The sequence below is a fragment of the Portunus trituberculatus genome, chromosome 17 (genome assembly GCF_017591435.1).
Source record: "Portunus trituberculatus isolate SZX2019 chromosome 17, ASM1759143v1, whole genome shotgun sequence".
NCBI classification, from domain to species: Eukaryota; Metazoa; Arthropoda; class Malacostraca; order Decapoda; family Portunidae; genus Portunus; species Portunus trituberculatus.
In genome coordinates this window covers 22,264,296-22,284,776 of record NC_059271.1, presented here as the reverse complement: position 1 = coordinate 22,284,776, position 20,481 = coordinate 22,264,296, and the positions used below count along the sequence as shown (strand labels likewise).

The 20,481-nt window shown below is 38.5% G+C and overlaps 1 protein-coding gene across 18 annotated transcripts in view; it reads right to left on the bottom strand.

Annotated features, from left to right (window-relative positions):
* Positions 1-20,481, bottom strand: part of LOC123504837 (zinc finger protein OZF-like) — a 182,409-nt gene that overhangs the window by 45,850 nt on the left and 116,078 nt on the right. For 5 of the 18 annotated variants that reach the window (XM_045255706.1, XM_045255707.1, XM_045255705.1 and 2 more), the window contains 3 exons: positions 15,672-15,788; positions 6,153-6,219; positions 146-5,044 (listed from right to left, as the gene is read on the bottom strand). In XM_045255706.1, the coding sequence (XP_045111641.1) occupies positions 3,427-4,995 (1,569 nt within the window). In that variant the 5' untranslated portion in view covers positions 4,996-5,044; positions 6,153-6,219; positions 15,672-15,788 and the 3' untranslated portion in view covers positions 146-3,426. Of the gene's footprint in view, positions 1-145; positions 5,045-6,152; positions 6,220-8,832; positions 8,959-15,671; positions 15,789-20,481 lie in introns of those variants that run through there. The other 13 variants (XM_045255712.1, XM_045255719.1, XM_045255710.1 and 10 more) reach the window with 13 other exon arrangements.

Here is a 20,481-nt window from a genome sequence, read left to right as displayed (position 1 = left end):
TATATATATATATATATATATATATATATATATATATATATATATATATATATATATATATATATATATATATATATATATATATATATATATATATATATATATATATATATATATATATATATTTTTTTTTTTTTTTTTTCCATAGGACAAACAAAAAAATTGGGGTTTTGACTTGGCTTATTTTGACAAGTTTTTCTTTTTTATTTTTGAAGACTTGTCACAAGGTTCACAATTCTGTAAAATAAATTGTGTAAATTTGGATTTTTTAGTTTTATCAATTAAAAAACCTTGAGATCATCAATCAATTACTCATGGGGGGCATATGCCGGGGGGCGCGTTGCCTCGCCTACTCTATGGCGCTACTCCATGCGGTCATGCCTTGCAAGTCTCCATGCAGGCTCCCTTCTCATTCCAAGTAATTCCCAGCAAGAGGCATTGACTGTGGACATCCCCTTGGCATCTTCCATGCTGGGTTATGCCTTATGGAGACAACCTGATATGCAGGATCAGCTTCTGGATAGTGTGCCACATGCCCATATAGTTGCAATTGGCGTTGACGGACTATGTTGGTCCTCGAATCAGTCTCATGGAGCAATCGCTGATTTGACACAAAGTCATACCAGCGGTACCCCATGAACCTGTGAAGGCATCTAGTAACAAAGACATCAATTCGCCTCTTCAGATTGGTGAGATACAAGATTTTAAAGTTTAAAGAGGCACGCTTTTCATTCATATACGACTATAAAATACTGCAATGATTAGGTGCATGTTATTTTAATGTACGGGCAACCCCCGCTTAATGAACGTTCACACAACAAAATTTCGCTGCAACGAACGTTTCCTTTTACTACCATCTGCTCGTATAACGAACACCAAACTCGCTTTAACAAAATTTTATCCAGGTTATTTTTTTCCAATTTTGAAAGCCCTGCCATATTACGCAAGCCAACAGGCTTTTGAATACACCAGCGCCTCTCATGGACAACATGCACACCACTCACTCCCCTACCCTTCCCTGCTCTTAGTTCAAAACAAAAACAAGGTCCAGCACCAGCTCGTCATCTCACACTCAACATGCCATCAAAACGCCTGCAACCAGCCCTGCAATGTCGCCTAGCATTGCTAAGAAGAGAAAGAAGTCTCTTACTCTCGAAGTGAAGGTGGATATTATTCACAGACACGAGAGGCAAGAAAACTAATAGCAATGCTCACCACCATCTTGACTCCATCTACTGTCTCTACTATTTTCAAGTCAGCAGACTCTATTAAGAAGGCTGGTGAGACCATATCTTCCTTGCAAGCTAAGAGAACCACCTGAACTCGTGACACTGCATTGGATAATATGGAAAGCCTTGTAGAAATATGGTACATAAGTTTTGTATGTGGTACAATGATGTGCCTCTTGTTTATATTCCACAGGTTGCCAGCTAGCGTATTTCCTGCTCCACTCTCCCTCCCTTCATAAATTTAAGATCAACAACATTATAAAGTTACTTACATACATTAGTGTACATTATAATGACTTAGTCTTAAATTAAACTGCTTAAATGTTTAACTTCATAACTTTTACTTTCATTAAACCTTTTACTGTACTATGATGCACTCTTGCTTTGTTTACTCTCAATGGAAGTTCAAGTCGGGTCAAACTTGTTATAATTGGTTCGCATAACGAAAATTCGCACAACGAACGTTTTTTAGGAATGTAGCCTGTTTGTTAAGCGGGGGTTGCCTGTATATGTTTGGAGTTGTACAGTAAGCCCCCGCACTTGGCAAATCTCAACTTGGTAAAATTAACTTTTGGTGGTAGGGTGGCCACGGACCACCGAGTGCACGCTTGGCAATTAGAATTGAAACTTGGCGGCCGCACGGTGAACCACATGGCTCCCCGGTGACATCAGACCTCTCTCTAAACCTATCAGAATGCAGTGTGAGAGTCCCCTTCAGCCATTTTGTTTGTGCTACCCTCTGTTCTGCTAGCATGATAACGAATTCTGGCAATTTACCGACAACATGGCCTCTTCTAGGGCAACAAGTGGTACTGGTTTGGGTAAGGACAATGGTGGTGGAGGCAAGGACGAAAGTGGGCAAGGGAAATGGGTGCAAAAATGGGAGTTGCAGCCTTTATATCATGTCTTATTAGCTTTATTTATTGTTTATTTGTCTGTTTTGTACATGTGTTCTAATATGTGAAGGCAAAATATTTTATTTCAGCTCGAAAGATGGTATTTTTAGGGGTCAAAAGAGGGACTTTGGCAATGACCAAAGACTGCTTGAGGCATTTTTTAGGCAATTTATATGGTAAAAAGAACTCGTGTTTGGTGAAATTCGCATTTGGCGGTAGTTTCGCCAGACTAATTAATTCGCCAAGTGCAGGGACTTACTGTAGATGATATTGAACTATCATTGCAAGTGTGTTGACAGATGGCATCTGGAGTCTATTGGATGAAACACTGCACACAATCCATACAAAGAGGCCATGATGCATTTGGCCCAGTGACTGGTAGTGTTATGCCAAGAACCTTTTTACATGTTTTGGGACCACACATCTTGCCAACAAGTCCTTCCAGCTGTTCCACTGAAACTAATACATCCTATTTAGTGAATGTGATTTCCTCATTGCTCTCAAAAATTTTAGATTTTTTAACCAAGATTCTTTTGCTAATGGAAACAATGATGCAGAAGGCAGTGACTGTACTTGTACAGTAGTAGAGACATAGCAGAAGTAGTAGTCAGGGTAGCAGAGGCAGAAAAATAACATACAGTATATGGAATAGGAGGCGAGATACTGACAAGGACAGACTGGATGACATGCCATGAGCTTATCCACACAACTTCACTTTGTTCTCTGCTTTCAGCTAATATTTGATGTGTTTTTTGCCATTAATTCACTTTGGGTAAAGTAAGACTTCCTCTTACTCATCACAGTGAATGAGAAAAAAAAATGAGTATGAGTATTTAAATAGTACCTAAACATGAATGAAGAATAATCATGTATGCATTGTGAATTATTTGGCCTAAGGATGCCGTGAGATGATTTTTGCATCTTTTATTTCTTATTTATTTTTCTATTTAAAAATTTTTTTTTAACTCGTCAGTCCCCTTAACTTAGCCTTTAGTTCAGACTCAGATGCAGTTAAGTTATTCTTAAAACTGTTGTAATGGTGACTTTGATATGTATGAGATGATGGGAATGGAAAAGGTTCAGTCCTGTGAGAATAGTCAAGACAAACTGAGAATGTTTCTCTGAAAATGAGTACACAAGATAGAGATTAAAATATATGGGGAATGCAAAGCAATATATTTAGGAGACCAAAAGAAAAGTAATATAGCATGCATGAAAGAATAACATGTGAACATCTTTGTAACACTTATTAATTACACCTGAAATATTAAAGTGAATTTAGTACAGCTAATCCCATCATCTTATATGTGTGATTGGATTATTACATTACTTTGATCATGACCAATATCATCTATTTCCACCAAAATGCACAAGTCCTCTTCTACTTCATTAGGGAGAAATATATCTGACTCTTCTAATACTATTTTTTCATCACTTTTTGCAAGTTCTTGACCAAAATCACTATTTCTGTCATTTTCACATAAAACAGTTGTTCTCACTTGCTCTGCATCCACCCTGCCTTCACTGTGTCCGTGCTTAAGGTGTCGCATCAAGAGTATACTTCTTCCAAATATTTTTCCACATTCATTACATCTATGTATACTTTTGTGTAAATTCAAATGTGTATTCAAGCTACTTTTCTGAGTAAAACATTTACCACATTCCTCACATTTGTATTTTTTTTCTCCAGTGTGGACAACCATGTGGCTTTCAAGGTAACTTTTTCTTGAAAAAGTTTTCTCACATGCCAAGCACTGAAACTGCTTCACATCACTATGCACACTCTTTAAATGGGTACTGAGACTACTTTTTGATGTGAATAGACCACCACATTTATAGCAATCATACTGTTTGAAACCTTTTGATGTTTTGCTTAAGTTAACATCACTTGAGAGTGGTTCATGAGGTCTGAATGATTCATCTGTTATTTCATGAAGTTGCATATGTCCTTCCAGTCTGCCGAATGAGTCAAATGATTTACCACATTCACCACACGAAAAACATCTTCCTTCATCAAATCTCTCATCAGTCACTATTGTTATATCATGGCTACTGTCAAGTTGTACCTTCTTGTTTACACCATGATGATGCAATGTGTGATTATTCAAGCTTATCTTATATTTAAATTGCTTACCACATTCTTCACACTGATATGACTTCTCACCTGTGTGCACTAACATGTGAAGTTTCAGTCGACTTTGAACTGGAAATCCTTTACCACATTCATTGCATTCATATTTCTTCAAACCAGTATGAACAAAAGAATGGATATTCAAATTTCCCTTGGTAAAAAAGCATTTTCCACACTCTTCACATTGGAAATTTTTTTTGTTATTATGAATAAACATGTGTGTATTTAAATGTGGCTTTTGGCTAAAAAGTTTTCCACATATATCACACTGAAACTTCCTTTCAGTGTGTGATCTTTGGTGTAAGGCAAGTCGAGAGGAATGAGAGAATGTTTTATCACATATTTCACAGTTGTAAGCTTTGGGCAAATGGCATTGTCTGTGCCTGTTCAGGAAATTTTTCAGTCTGAAACGTTGTCCACAAATCTCACATATAAAATTCTTTTCTCCACTGTGTATGCTCATGTGGAGCCTCAAATTTTTTTTACTTGTAAGAAATTTACCACATACTCTACAGGTGTTTTTCTTGCTACCATGGTCAAGCATATGAATATCAAGAAGCTTTTTCGTAGCAAATTTCTTACCACACAAAGCACATTTCAACCAGTAGTTTTCATCATCCAAAATGTCATCAAGTGCTTCATCTTCTGAAGAAGAGCAAGAATCTGAAGTTTGCTCGGGTGAAGTCTTAGAATTGTAGTTTGTGCCATTCCTAGACAAGCTTGAATATGTTGGCTCCATTATCTTGACACTTGAGCATAACTTGTCTCTAAGGATACAGTTGTCTGTCCTGAAATTAATGAATTTCCTATAACATCAGGAGACATAAATGCAAAATAAAATTGCTGATAGGGTATGAAAATGGTAATCCATTATGTAGGCCTGTACTTAGATAATATAGATTAGTAGAACAATTTGGAAGTACAAGGATTTCTCAATTTATGTGTATTTAGAATATACAATTTTGGAATAAAGAGGTAAAAAACCTGGTTATTTTTCTTATTACATGGATTATTTAAAATAACCCAATGTCAAGATGTTTTTCTGCTATGGCAAATTTGTGAGATGTTCATTTAGACTGCCATATTTTTCATCACAGCTGATTGTAGCACAGAGACACCATCTCCAGAACAGCTAGTGATGCATGATAAACGTCATTAAGATGATCAGCGTATGTTGTCTTGCTGTCAGTTAGATGCCATTACTATAGCAATGATGATCCTGTGTTTATTCCAGCTGAGAGGTTCACAAAAGCATTTTATATAGGATACATGCTGCAGGGACCACAGAGTGCATGCTGAGTCACACTCTCAGACACATGCCTTCCAGGAATGGATTAATCTAGTATTCTACATTCATTCCTATGGAGAAAATCATTTTGGTTCATAGTGAAACCTTGAACAGTAGACAGTTTTTTTTCAGTAATCATGTTCACTTTGTGATTTTTACATTATGCAATCCCTTTAATGTGTCCCCACATAAATTGAGAAATCCCTGTAACTCTGTTGGGCTGAGAAAGAGCAAAGCTTTAACTATAATGGACAACTCTGTTGGGCTGAGAAAGAGCAAAGCTTTAACTATAATGGACAATTCTGTTGGGCTGAGAAAGAGCAAAGCTTTAACTATAATGGACACTTAAGATAATATTCTTAAGTTCCATAATACTCCACATCCAAAATTTGAGCACCACCACCAGAGAATATCATCTCAAATTATTGAGTGAGCCAATAACAACTTTGACCTCAAATTCAACATTATTGTACTTACAAAAAATTTGATAATGGTCTAATATAATTCCACTTCCATATTTCTTATTATTTTCTTCCAGACCCTCACAAACGCCACTGTATACATAGCTATCAAATGATAATATAAAGTGACAGAAAAATGTCACTAACCTTCTTGATGCTGCAGGTGACTTGGGATTTCCTTAAGCTGGGATTTTGTATCACCCCAAACTGGGACCTATGGGAAATAAAACATTTCATTCCATGTTGAAAAATGAATAACTACTGTGCTTTACATATTATAATCTAACCTAACCTTCCAACCTAAACTTAAACTAAGCTTCACTACTGCACTTTACATAATCTAACCTAACCTCTAACATAAACCTAATTTAACGTAAATGAAACCTGCAAAGTAATTTTATCTCATTGAGGAGGGCATGAAACTTAGGTTAGGGTTGGTAACAATTTTTGAGCAAGGTAGTGATTTACTTCCTGATGTTAGTGATTTAATTTATTTTCTAACATGGCATGAAATCTTTCATTTCCCACTGGTCCCACTTGGGGGTAGACATAAAAACCAGACTTAGAAGAAATCTTGATCAATTTGCAGTTTCACTACCAATGGAATCTCTGATGTGGCTGATGTTTTTTTGGTGAGAAATGTAGTGAATTGATTGATGGTATATATATATATATATATATATATATATATATATATATATATATATATATATATATATATATATATATATATATATATATATATACACACACACACACTTTTTTTCCATCACAAATGAATAATTTTTGAATTATGACCTTTTCAACTCAAACTTCTGCCTACCTCTCATTCCTAACAATTTTGGGGGATCTGTGGGAAAGCCACGGGAGCAACTGCCACCACCATCTGGTTAACTTACCAGGTTTACTCACTTGCTAATGAAAGTGTAACACAATATTAAGAAAAAGTAGATATAACTAGGGAAAGCTGTGCCAGACCAAGGTACAAATAATTTGCAATAGACTTAGATGACTAGATAGTACACCATATACAGCATTTGAATGATAACAAAATATAATTATTCGTCATACTCAAACAAAAGGTTTCCTAAAGTAGCATGTAGCAACCTTTTTAAAAGAGACTAGCGAGTCTGTTTGGGTGACTTGAACAAGCAGAGAATTCCAGAGAAGAATGCGTCTCTGAGAGAAAAAAAACTGGTGTGTTGGGAAAAGCTTGTAAGAGTGTCCCCAAATGTCTACTGATGGGGCTAAAACAAACAGTGTCGCGAGCCAGATGGTTGATTGTCTGTGGATGATTTTCCAATGCTTGATAAGGTCTGTACGAAGAAGTAAAGGTTTAGTTGAGTTAGTCTGCCTAAAAAAACTAATTTTGTGCAGGCCTTAAATATGTCTGGTCCACCTCCTCTGCACAGATTCCAGCAATTTGTTGTTGCCTTGTATACCCAGTGAACCACAAACATGAAGAAAATTCCAAAAGGAGCCTGATATATGTTGTACAAAAAGTGACCATGAATGATGGAGAGCAACATACAGTGGCCTTCAACAAATTGTTAGCTAGAGCTCCAGCTTTAGAAACAATATTATGAATGTTGATGAAATTTTAGTGAGGCATCAACTGTTATTCATAGATTAGAGAAGTTATCTACAAAACTGATTGGTGCATTAAGTAATAGCTGAAGTATGGACTCACTAAGTTCCAATCAAATGATCTCTGAATTCTTAACACTGCACATTTGTTTATTCATTTTCAGTCCCCCGGATTCAGCAGTTGACATGATCACATCAATATCTCTCTGGCCTTTTGTAAAATCCCTGAGGGCCTGACTTACAGTGAAGTGATTTATTTGGACACAGTTTTAGGTCATCAGCAAAAAGTCTGAAATTGCAGAACACATCAGAGGTGACATGATTCACATACAGGAGAAACAGCAATGAGCCCCAAAACTGAGCCCTGGGACACACCACTAGGATGAACTCCAGACTTATTAAAGAATATGCTCACACTGTTGCATATCTATTGTACCTGATATTCAACGAGTCAATACATTGTAGTTATATTCTTTCTGCATGGAAAATGTCCAATGTGATACCTGTATTTGAGAAAGGGTCTCAACCCACTCCTCTGAATTATTGCCCAATAAGTTTGACATCTGTGTGCTGTAAGATAATGGAACATATTGTTCACAAGCAGAAAGTCACCTACTTTTGAGGATAATGCTACAGTATTTTCTGAGGTTTTTGATGTGATTTTGTTGATTTCCGACCTCTTTTGCAATGCACATTACTCAATTTCATGTTCCTCCACCCAAAATCCCCGATTTCCCAAGATCGTTGGGAATGAGAAGTGGGCATAAGTTGGAATTGAAAAAACGTTATAACTCAAAATTATTAATTTATGATGGAAATTACATATATCATCAATCAATTCACTGTATTTCTCACCAGAATAACATAAGCCACATCAGAGATTTCACGGTTGGATGAAACTGCAAAGTGACTGAAATCCAGTCATCAACCCTTCTACCTATATGACATGCGAGTTTCGCGATTGTATCTGATGCGGGTGTATTAGAAACAGCTACCTGACACTTCCTCTAACTACAATAAAGTTATAATTGATGGTCAAAGTTGGTATAGCAATATGGTCCGAGTTGTCTCAGCATGTGGGATGATTCAGTAATTTAATGAACGTTCCGAGTTGGACAGTCATGAGAATAGCAAGTATCCTCTCAAACCACGAATTTCCTGCATAATCTCTTATCTAGCAGTGTTCTTCCCACCACCATGCCCCATAGCAACTCTTGAGGACGCTGTACTCTCACTTTACCTCACACGAAAATGAGGCCCTCAACGTGTGATGTTCCGTCAATGTGAAGTCTGCGTGAATGCAGGGACCAGTGACCACCGGAGATTGGTGGTATTGTTGTTGTTGTGTATGTGTGTTGTCACTACCACGAGGTGGGTATTTGTAACGGCTCTCATCGTGATTATTATTAGTTTCATTCTTCATTTTACTGTTGGGCATCTTTTTTTTTTTGTCTGGTTCTTATATGCAGTTCTTCCCCAGATCATCTTTCCCTATGAGCCATGCTAAGGTAAAATGGATGAATATAGAGTACTGGATCATCTAGAAACAAGTGATGCCTCCAACCATGAATGCAAAAAAGATGTTCTTGAATTACAGCTTGAGGTTGGCTAATGTTGGCATCAGCAAAATGGCTTGGGTAATGAGCTGGTAAGACTCATAATGTACTTTATGGAAAATTGATTCAATAAGGCAGTTGGCAGATTACCGAGAACACAGATGAAGAGATTACAAAACTAATCAAAATCATACAGCCTTGGACTAAGAGCAGGGTGAAGAAGACGTTTGAAGGCCTCTACTGAACGAGCTGAGACAACATTTTCAGGTAGAGAATTCCAGATGTCAATGACTCTAACTGAAAAGAAACGAGCCCTAATGTCAGTGTTACACCGTGGAATAAACAGCTTAAGAGAATGACCTCTTATACCCCTATTCAAATTTCTTACAAACAAATGACTGAGATGAGGGCAATAACCATTCAGAATCTTGAACACCAGAATAAGGTCAGCCCTAATCAACCTGCCCTTAATGGAATACAAATTTAGCTGAGCAAGACGTTCACTATAAGACAAATCTTGGTATCCCTCAATTTTCTTGGTCCACCGTCTCTGGACACCTTCCAGCAATTTGAGATCTCCAGAGTAACCAGTGAACCAAGCCACAGAAGCGAAATCGATGACGGGGCGAATGTGAGAAATAAAGACTGTTTTCATAAAATCAGGAGATCTGCAGACTGTTCCCTTCAAGATAGAGAACCCAACGCCGCTAGCCTTCCTAGCAATTTCTCTAACATGGAGGTGGAACTTAAGTGAGGCATCCACACGAACTGCAAGGTCATGATTCTCAACATCCTTAATTGGTTGATCATCAATAAAGTACGGCAGAAGAACAGGTGCATCTCTGAAATTCCTACAAAAATTAATTCGAACACATTTATGAACAGAGAATGCAAGACCCCAGGAGCTACTTGTTCCATGGAGTAGGTTGATATCACTTTGCAGACTGATGTGAGAATGAAGGTGATCCGACAACGAGGGGGAATTAAGCTAAATAAAGTTTTAGATCATCAGCAAACAGACAGAATTTGCAACTTAGTTGAGAGACTACATGATTAATATAAACCAGGAACAGTAAAGGTCCAAGCACAGACTCCTGGGAAACGCCACTAGTGATATTCGAACTGCCATATACAACTACATTCAGTTTTCTATCCAACAAGTAGTCCCTCAATCATGTGTTTATATTTATTTTGCACTGTAAACATTTCAACAATATTATGTAAGTAAATAAAACTATGAAAGTGTGTATGATTTCAGTCTTGCGTGATGTGATGTAAATGTTTTCCCTCCTCATGTATATGTGCAATACGTAGTGATGCTACGTAGCCACCCTGTGTGATTGTGAGTTATCCCTCCCTCCCCCATGCCCTGACAAGGAACAATAGTTTTGAAATAGGAGTAGGATCCCTGTGTGAATGAAGCGTGTATGAGAACCTGAGTGTGTATATAATGTTAATATCTAAAAATAGACGTAAAAAATAAAATAAATAAATGAAAATAAATAAACAAATAAAAAAAATAAATGTTTATAGAAATACAAAAAAGTTTAGATCTTAAAAGAATAGCTAAATAAAATGAAAAATGACCTAATACCCATGCTAGGGTGATGGCTAAAAAAAAAAAAAAAAAAAAACACGTTATAAGAGATAAGCCTGCCGAACTGAGAGTGACACCAGTGACCGTCATTCTCATTTGATTTGATAAGTTTATTGTTGAAAAAAAAAGTACAACAAAGGAGATGGGAGGAGCCTGCCACCCATCCCTCAAACAAATGTTCATAGAAAACTAATGTACTACAGTACAAAAATAAATAACCTTAAGTATATTTACATTATTTACAAAGGTGGAGCAAAAAGTGGGAAATCCTTGAGGATGGCAGGGATGATGTCATTGTTGAAGAACCAGCTTATCATTGGTGGCAGGTCCCAGTTCCCCTGTGGGCGGAAACGCACCAGCAAGGGACACTCCATGACATAGTGGGCAAGTGTGTGCCCTGCAGGACTGTGACACAGCTTACAGGGCACAGCAGCAGCCCCACTGACCTCCCAATAGTACCTGTAACCCAGCCTGAGACGCATAGCAACAAGGTCATGGGCGGCACTCTTCCTGCCATAGGTGACACTGCTGGTGTGGGAGACATGTACATAATGGACTGAACTGGGACTGCCTTTCCCATAACAAGTGTCAAGGTTATGAGCAATGCTGCTGCAAACATGACGTTTAAGCTGACCCTTGATGTTATTATAAGTGTGTTCAACAGGACAATCAGCAATGTCCTCGATTAAATAAAAAAAAAAAAAACATAATTTGCCTACACACACATAATTCATTATTTGCTGATTATACAATAACTTTTTTTTATCGAATCATAACGTAATTTTTTTCCAGGCACCAAGGATTTTTCTCGAACATTGTGTTAAAGGTGTATATATCAAGAAAATACATAAATTTGCAGTATTAGAAAATTTATTCATCACATTCAAATCTACTAAGACAATGGCATCGAAGCGAAATATGACAGCTCAAGCATGCATATTATTAAAGGAATCCTGTGTGAGATAAGACTATATCATTAGCTGAACCGTGCATCCATTTACATTCACTAACATTCTGTATCTATCACAGATTATAAGTCTCTTAGGACCGGGAATCAGTACTTTGCATTCTAAAATCATCCCAGACAGTAACCTAGATGAATCCTGTGACACTACAGCCTTCCCTGGTAACCGTCAAGCAATGCGCTGGGGATTCAGACTCTGGTATTCACTAGCCGTGCTCTACTGATTCACCCGAGAAAACGATTCCGGAACCGGTTCCGCGGGCTGATGAATATCAGTCTTGGAACCGCCAGCACGCCTGGTATTCATCAAGCAGCGCGCTGGTGATTCCGAGACTCTGGTATTCTGTATTCACCAGCCACGCTCTACCAATTACACGCGGAACTGGTTCCGAACCGGTTCCGACGGTTCCGCCCGCCCAAGGAACCGGTTCCTTGAATACCTGAGTTTACGGTTCCTGCCTATCACAAACACACAGTAAGCGCGGTTCACACGAGACGGGGAAGCGTCAGTATGTACTTCCGTTATGGCGACCAGAAAGTGAGTTGATTTGCACGTGCGTGTCTGCATAGTGACATGACTCTCCCCTTCCCCAGGGAAAAAATAATAAGCTAGTTTGCAATTTTTTTCTTTTACTTCTATTCTACTCCTTGACAGGCAAGAGGAATTACTGACTACTTAATGACAACAATTTTGATAGCTTGTGGATAAAAATAAAGAACTTAAGACACCTATCGCGATAACCCGACATAACCTACGGTATCACGTAAACCCGCCAGTAGGCGCAATGAGGCGGCATAATCTTCCTTCACTTACAGTACACCATGCTGAGAAACTGTAACGATAGAGGGCAGTGTGATATCTGCCATCATAGCAAATACAATTTTACACTACTGGTGAAACTTTCGTGGTCGTATTCCAGTCTGGAGGTTTCGTAGTTCATTGTTTGCTTAAGCCTTAAGGTATCGCAGACCGCCTCCTCTACTCTATGCTTTTCTCACCGTTAAATATCACTCCAAAGTTTCTTCCATATTCAATTAATCTACCTACAACACTGCAGCACCATGAATTTCAATGTCACAAAGAAGAAAGTCGTAAATGTCTTGAAAAAAGTCAGACTAAGCAAAGTTGTACCACCAATTTTTCGCGACTTTTGGCTTGACCATGAACAAGAACATAGACTTTTATCTATTTCTTTTTTTTAAGAAATTGCTGCGGTTGGAGAAGGTGGGCCAGGAGGACATGGAGGAGGAAGAGAATGACCTGTAGATATTAGTTTAAGCTGTGTTTTAACAAAAAAAAAAATAAATAAATAAATAAATAAAATAAAATAAAATAAATAAATAAAATAAAATAAAATAAAGAAATAAATAAAATATTTAAATAAATAAATAATAAATAAATAATAAATGATAATAATAATAATAATAATAATAATAATAATAATAATAATAATAATAATAATAATAATATGTATTTCGCCTGCCTTATAAAAACATGTTTCGATTATCACGCTAAAATTTACTTTGAAATTTAGCGGAATGGCAGCAGGTCCGGATGTGGGCTGTTCATCCACGACTATATCTTTGCCAATCACTACACTGACACTGAGGTTTCCAGGTGGCTCCCTGCATACATGTCTTCCACTAGGGCAGACCTGTATGCTGTTTTGGAGGCGCTCCATATTGTGGCGCCTCTCCATAAGAATGTTTATTTCTTTGTTGACAGTCAGGCTGCACTGTATGCTCTTCATTCTACCTCCCCCATGGACTGTGATCTAGTTAATAAATGTCTTGATCTCATCCACGCCCTAGAAGGTGCTGGTGCCACGGTCCATTTCACCTGGATACCCTCTCATGTGGGTATCCCACTTAATGAAAAGGCAGACCACCTTGCTCAATTTGCTCTTCAAGATGACACAGTGGACCCTGGCACTGAGTACACTCTGGGCTATGTTAAGAATAGCATTAAGGACTTTGTACATAGTAGCATTAGTGATCAGTTGGAGCATTGTTGCCATAGAGGCAGTGGCACTAGTCTTCACTATGTACGTGTCTCCCAGATCTGTGCTTACACCTATGGGAGACACACTGCATCACATGACAGGGTGGCAATGAGGCTCAGATTAGGCTATAAATACTTTTGGGAAGTCAGTGCTTCTTCTGGTGTGTGCTGTGTGCTGTGTGCTGCACCAAGGGGACACACTCTGCGTCATTATGTCACGGAATGTCCTCTCATTGCTAAATTTAGGCCGCAAGGTCAACATGACTTGTATAGCTTCATTGACCATCTCTTAAACTCAGCCACTCTCAGGGATATACTCAAAGAATATCCTACGTTTGTTCCCAGATGCAATAAGGTGTGCAATATATGTATCTATCTATTTACTTATATTCTTGTAATGTATACTAACTAATTTTATATTTTTGATACTCTGCCCATATGTTTTTTGTCCAGGGGGTGGATGGCAAGGTCCATCTTCTTCTTTTGTTGTATTTAATTATTAATGTAACAATCAATGTATCAATCAATCAATCAATCATTTCATAATCCGGCCCTGCTGCCTTCCCATATTATTTTGCCTTTTCACATATTTTTTCCATCTTCTTGCTGATTCTCTCATTCAACTCATCCGCTTCCTTCTCGTGTTAGGTACTCACATCAAGGCTCTCGCCTACAATTCCAGTCTCTTCCCAAAACTTTATTTATCAACCTTTTTATTTCTTGGTTATTTGTCACCACTGCCCATTTACCTTCAGGCTTTACTCACATTCTCACTCATCCCTCGTCCTTCTTGGTCTTAATTAAAGACACTTCTCTTACTCTTAACTTTAACATTCATTTTATTTTTCGTTTTGTGACTCGCTGCTGACTCACTTAAGCTATCTATGCATATTAGTACTCGAGAGAGAGAGAGAGAGAGAGAGAGAGAGAGAGAGAGAGAGAGAGAGAGAGAGAGAGAGAGAGAGAGAGAGAGAGAGAGAGAGAGAGAGAGAGAGAGAGAGAGAGAGAGAGAGAGAGAGAGACACCTTTCTCTAAACTTTTAAAGCCAGCGTATTATGACCTCACTTTATCCAGGTACCACTTACACAAAACGTTTCGGTGTCTTATCATGAAGGGAATTTTGGTGTCTCCAAACCTTTTTTCTTCTTTTTATGATTCTATTGATAGGAAATATTCCGGAAACTTTATCATCCATACAAGTTAGCAGAGATGCTCCGGTGTTTTACCAGCTATTATAATGTGCTAGATTGCGTAGAAGACAATATGGCTCTCAATGCCGAAACCAACAAATTATAAGAATTTTTTTCTAGTAAAGCATGCCTATAAAAAATATAGGTATAATGGGCCTCCTCTCCTCTAGGAAAAAAAAAGATGTGGATACATTTTCTTTACATTTTAGGTGACGAAGAACTGATATGACTAAACCTGTTTTCTTTCGAGTTTTTGATGCTTAAAACTTCTGCCTTCTGTGATGCACTGGTGTGGTGTAGCAAACAGTTATTTAAAAAACAAACGTGACCACCATTTCTAACAATGGCTTCGATCAATTTACGCATATGACCATGTGCACCTCTCCCCCTCACGCTCCCACTCTACCTGCTGGCAGTGAACTGAGTGGAGTTTCGATTTTTATTTAGGTGCGCATGCTGACTGATACTCTGACTCCGTGGCTGTACTTTACTCTTATTTGGGCTGTTACATGATTTTACTATGTTTCCTTATATCAACGAGATGTGTACCTCTAGCATCTATTTTTGAACCCCACCTTTTTTTTTTTTTTTTTTTTTTAGTTTAAATGGACTAATCTAATGTTCCAAGAAGACACTCAAGACTTGAAGGTTTAAACAATATAAGTGCCTCTATCTACTCAGTTTCAGAGACACACCATATAAAAAACGAATCGAGATTCTAATATCAATTTATTATTTTTTTTTCAACCAAGAACACGTGTAATACGCACATTGATCCTCAGCATCGCAGGTGCATCACAACCTCTGCACTTGGCGCCATCCGTGCACAGGTGTTGTCTTCTGACGTGGTAAACACTTGTGATATATTGTTCACAGCTGCTTTGTTGCTACGGGATACGTGGGTAAAAGCAATACGTGTAACAAATTAAGACACACACACACACACACACACACACACACACACACACACACACACACACACACACACACACACACACACACACACATTTTCTGTCACATTTACCTATCTTAAGGCGGGTTCACACGTGTCAATTTGCGACTGAAATTGCAAGTTAGAAAAAACCGGTCGTAAAACAACACCAACATGTTGTCTTGTTCAGTCGATTTGCAACTTTGTTTACGTTGTGACGTCAAGGAGAAAAGTTTCAAAATATGGTGTCGATGTAGAGAAGAAAATTTTAGAGTTGGTGAAGGAAAAAGAGCACATCTTGAACCCTAAACGTAAATTCTACAGGAAAAAAAAAAAAAACATAAACTTACGCAAATAGGCTCTCGATGAGATAGCTGCCACTCTCCGATGACTGCTTCCCTCTGTGCAGGGTGATGTTGGAGGTGAAGACTGAATACTTGCGTTGATTTAATTTGATCGCAATCGTCATCATCACCAGAGGAAGACATCTTGTTGAGGAACTCTTTGTTTACACTCACTTCCCGCCAACAAGCCGATTTTTCCCAGTCGCTATGTGTGAATGTGTTTCGACTAGAAGGGCTCAGTCAATACTTCTAGCGACTTGCAATTTTAGTCGTATATTGACACGTATGAACCTGCCTTTAGTTAATAATACCTGACCTTTTTTACCTTTTTTTTTATTCAGGAGAGGAAACTGGCCAAGGGCAACAAAAAATGGAAAAAAAGGCCCACTTGGTTGCCAGTTCCCCTAAAGTTCATAAGAGTTATCAAGAAGTGAGGGACAAATGTCTTGAAACCTCATAGGAAGATGGAAATACAGAGGCTGGCAGGGAGTTCCAGAGTTTACCAGAGAAAGGTATGAATGATTGAGAGTACTAGTTAACTCTTGTATTTGAGAGTTAGACAGAATAGGGGTGAGAGGATGAAGAAAACCTTGTGCAGCGAGGCTGTAGGAGGAGAGGGAGGCATACAGTTAGCAAGATCAGTAGAGTAATTAACATGAAAATAGCGATAAAAGATAGAAAGAGATGCAATATTTCAGCGGTGAGAAAGAGGCTGAAGACAGTCAGTCAGAGGAGAGGAGCTGATAAGACGAAAAACTTTTTATTCCACCCTATCTAACAAAATGTGGGAGTGAAACCCTCCCAAACTTACAAGGACTTATGGATAAAGCCCTAATACAGAGTTAACAGTTGGAGGGGCGAGAAGAACTGGCGAAGATGCCTCAGAACGCCTAACTTCATAGAAGCTGTTTTAACAAGAGATGAGATCTGAAGTTTTCCGCTTAGATTATGCGAAAAGGACAGGCCGAGGATATCCAGTATAGAAGATGGGGACAGCTGAGTGTCAGTGAAGAAGAGGGTATAGTTGTCTGGAAGGTTGTGTCGAGTTGATAGATGGAAGAAATGAGTTTTTGAGGCACTGAACACAACTAAGTTTTCTCTGTCCTAATCAGAAGTCTCTGCGTGATCTGTTAACTTCCTGAAGTGTTGCTCGTCTCTGAAAAGACGTGGAGAAGTGTAGAGTGGTATCATCAGCGTAGGAGTGGATATGGTAAGAAGTTTGGTTAAGAAGATCATTAATACATAATAGAAAGAGAGTGGGAGACAGGACACAACCTTGAGGAACACCACTGTTAATAGATTTAGTAGGAGAACTGTGGCCGTTTACCACGGCTGCAATAGAACGGTCGGAAAATAAACTTGAAATAAAATTGCATAGAGAAGGATAAAGAAACCGTAGAAGGGCAGTTTTGAAGTCAAAACTTTGTGCCAGACTCAATCAAAAGCGACAGCAAAAGCTTCACTGAAATCTCTAAAAGGGAATGACCAAAACTCAATAAGAAAAGCCAGAAGATAACCAGTAGAGCGATCTTGACGGAGACTATATTGGCGATCAGAGAGAAGATTGTGAAGTGACAGATGTTTGAGAATCTTCCTATTGAGGATAGATTAAAAATTTTAGATAAGCAAGAAATTAAAGTAATAGGGTGGTAGTTTGAGGGATTAGAACCGTCACCTTTTTTTGGAACAGGCTGAATGTAAGCAAACTTCCAGCAAGAAGGAAAGGCAGAAGTCGATAGACATAGTTGATAGATTTTGGCCAAACAAGGTGCAAGCACGGAAGCACAGTTTCGAGAACAATAGGAGGGACCCCATCAGGTCCATAAGCCTTCCAAGGGTTTAGGCCAGCGAGGGCATGGAAAACATCATTACGAGGAACTTTGGCATGAAGTAGTCAGAGGGAGGAGGAGAGAAAGAAACAAGCCCAGAATCATCCAAGCTGGAGTTGTAAGCAATTTTGTCGCATTACTGTTATTATCATTATTATTATTATTATTATTATTATTATCATAATTTTATTTATTATTATTATTATTATTTTTTTTTTTAATTACTATTATTATCATTATTATCATCATCATCATCATCATTACTATTATTATTATTATAATTTTTATCATTATTATCATTATTATTATCATTATTTTATTATCATTATCTTTATTATTACTATTGTTATTATTATTATCATGATTATAATAATAATAATAATAATAATAATAATAATAATAATAATAATTATTATTATTATTATTATTATTATTATTGTTATCATTATTACTATTATTATGATTATTATTATTATTTTGTTCCACGAAGCACTAAAGTTTCTAAGATGCAGCAGATTAACTCATTGATAGCTCTTGGAAGCTGGCGCGCCTGGGGTATTATTAGCCATAGACAGGTGAATGGTCTGTTCGTCGCGTGCTGCTCAGATGCCACGTTGGCTGGCACTCACAGCGACGGCAGCGCTCCCGCTTATCGCCATCTGCTCCAAGGGTCAGTAACACGAAGGGTACAAAAATTGAATGAGAAAAAAATGACGTCTATTATATTGTGGAAGAGTAGTTATTTTGTACTCCGGATACCTTTTTGTTTTACTCCACAGACAGCTTAGATATCCTTAGTAAGTTTTCTTCTTATACATATATAGGTAAGATCTGCGGTGTGGTGTTATTCAAGACAATACGCGATTCATATCTGCATGACTGATTCATCTTCCATATGATTTAAATCGGTGTGTTTCATGACGGTCTGTCATGTGTTGGATCAACCCCACGGGTCGTTCACCGCGAATGGTAATGAGCCACTCGGTGGAAAAAGAAAAACTCATATAATATTCACTGCTCGCATACATCGCCGGATGAATTATTACATATTGTTATACATCCATCTCTTGTTGCTATTGGCTTTTGCAGTAATCCTCGAATCTCTGTTTGGCTACAATGGTTTCAATGATTACGTCACAGTAAATTCATAGAAGTTATATAGAGTAAATCTCTTCACTCTTTTCTTACAATATGAACAGACGCAATAGGTAAAGATCACTGAATAAATTTTACTGTTCATCAAAAAGTAAACGCGAGCGTGCACGTGCACGTGCACGCACGCACGCACGCACGCACACACACACACACACACACACACACACACACACACACACACACACACACACACACACACACACACACACACACACACACACACACACACACACACACACACACACTAGGTTAGGTTAGGTTAGGTTAGGTTAGGTTAAGTTAGGTTAGGTTATTTTCTGTTTAGAAACATTGTATGTCTTTCATTATTCTTGTTACTGTTTGTTTACTACGGAGCTATGCTCCATACTTTACTTGTAAAGTCTGAGCATACTAAAGCGGTGTCACACTAGCACTTTTTCCGTCTACTTTTTCCGTCGTTTTTCAGAAAATCGACAATATTTTGGCTGCGGCCTGTCTCACACAAACGGTATTTCGTCGTCACTTCCCACCAACACAATGTAAACACAAACATGGAGGCCACGCTGCGGCAAAGATACGCTGCTCTGAACGTAATACTGTGTATTACGAAACTTAGACGAGCTAAACAAGCCAAAAAGCGTGCATGGATGCGTTCATGGTTAGTGGTAGAACCAATGCACGTAGAAGCAGGTTGAGGAGACGCGGCAAGTCTTGTGGTCTTGGTCTTGGTATGTGAACAAAGGCGGAAAATTTGCAGACGGGAACGATCCCTATCGTCTGACAAATTCATGCGATAAGTTCATGCGGAACGTTGAAAAATCGACGGAAATCGCATTAATCGACGGAAAAAGTGCTAGTGTGACACCGCCTTAATGAATATTCTATTCTATTCTATTCTATTCACACACACACACACACACACACACACACACACACACACACACACACACACACCGCGTAGTGCAGTGGTTAGCACGCTCGACTCACAATCGAGAGGGCCGGGTTCGAGTCCCGGGGCGGCGAGGCAAATAGGCAAGCCTCTTAATGTGTGGCCCCTGTTCACCTAGCAGTAAATAGGTACGGGATGTAACTCGAGGGATTGTGGCCTCGCTATCCCGGTGTGTGGAGTGTGTTGTGGTCTCAGTCCTACCCGAAGATCGGTCTATGAGGTCTAAGCTCGCTCCGTAATGGGGAAAATTGGCTGGGTGACCAGCAGACGACCGTGGTGAATACACACACACACACACACACACACACACACACACACACACACACACACACACACACATGTTCCGTGATTTAACGAGTGTGTCAGCTATGACGTGAATTCACGGGGGACTTG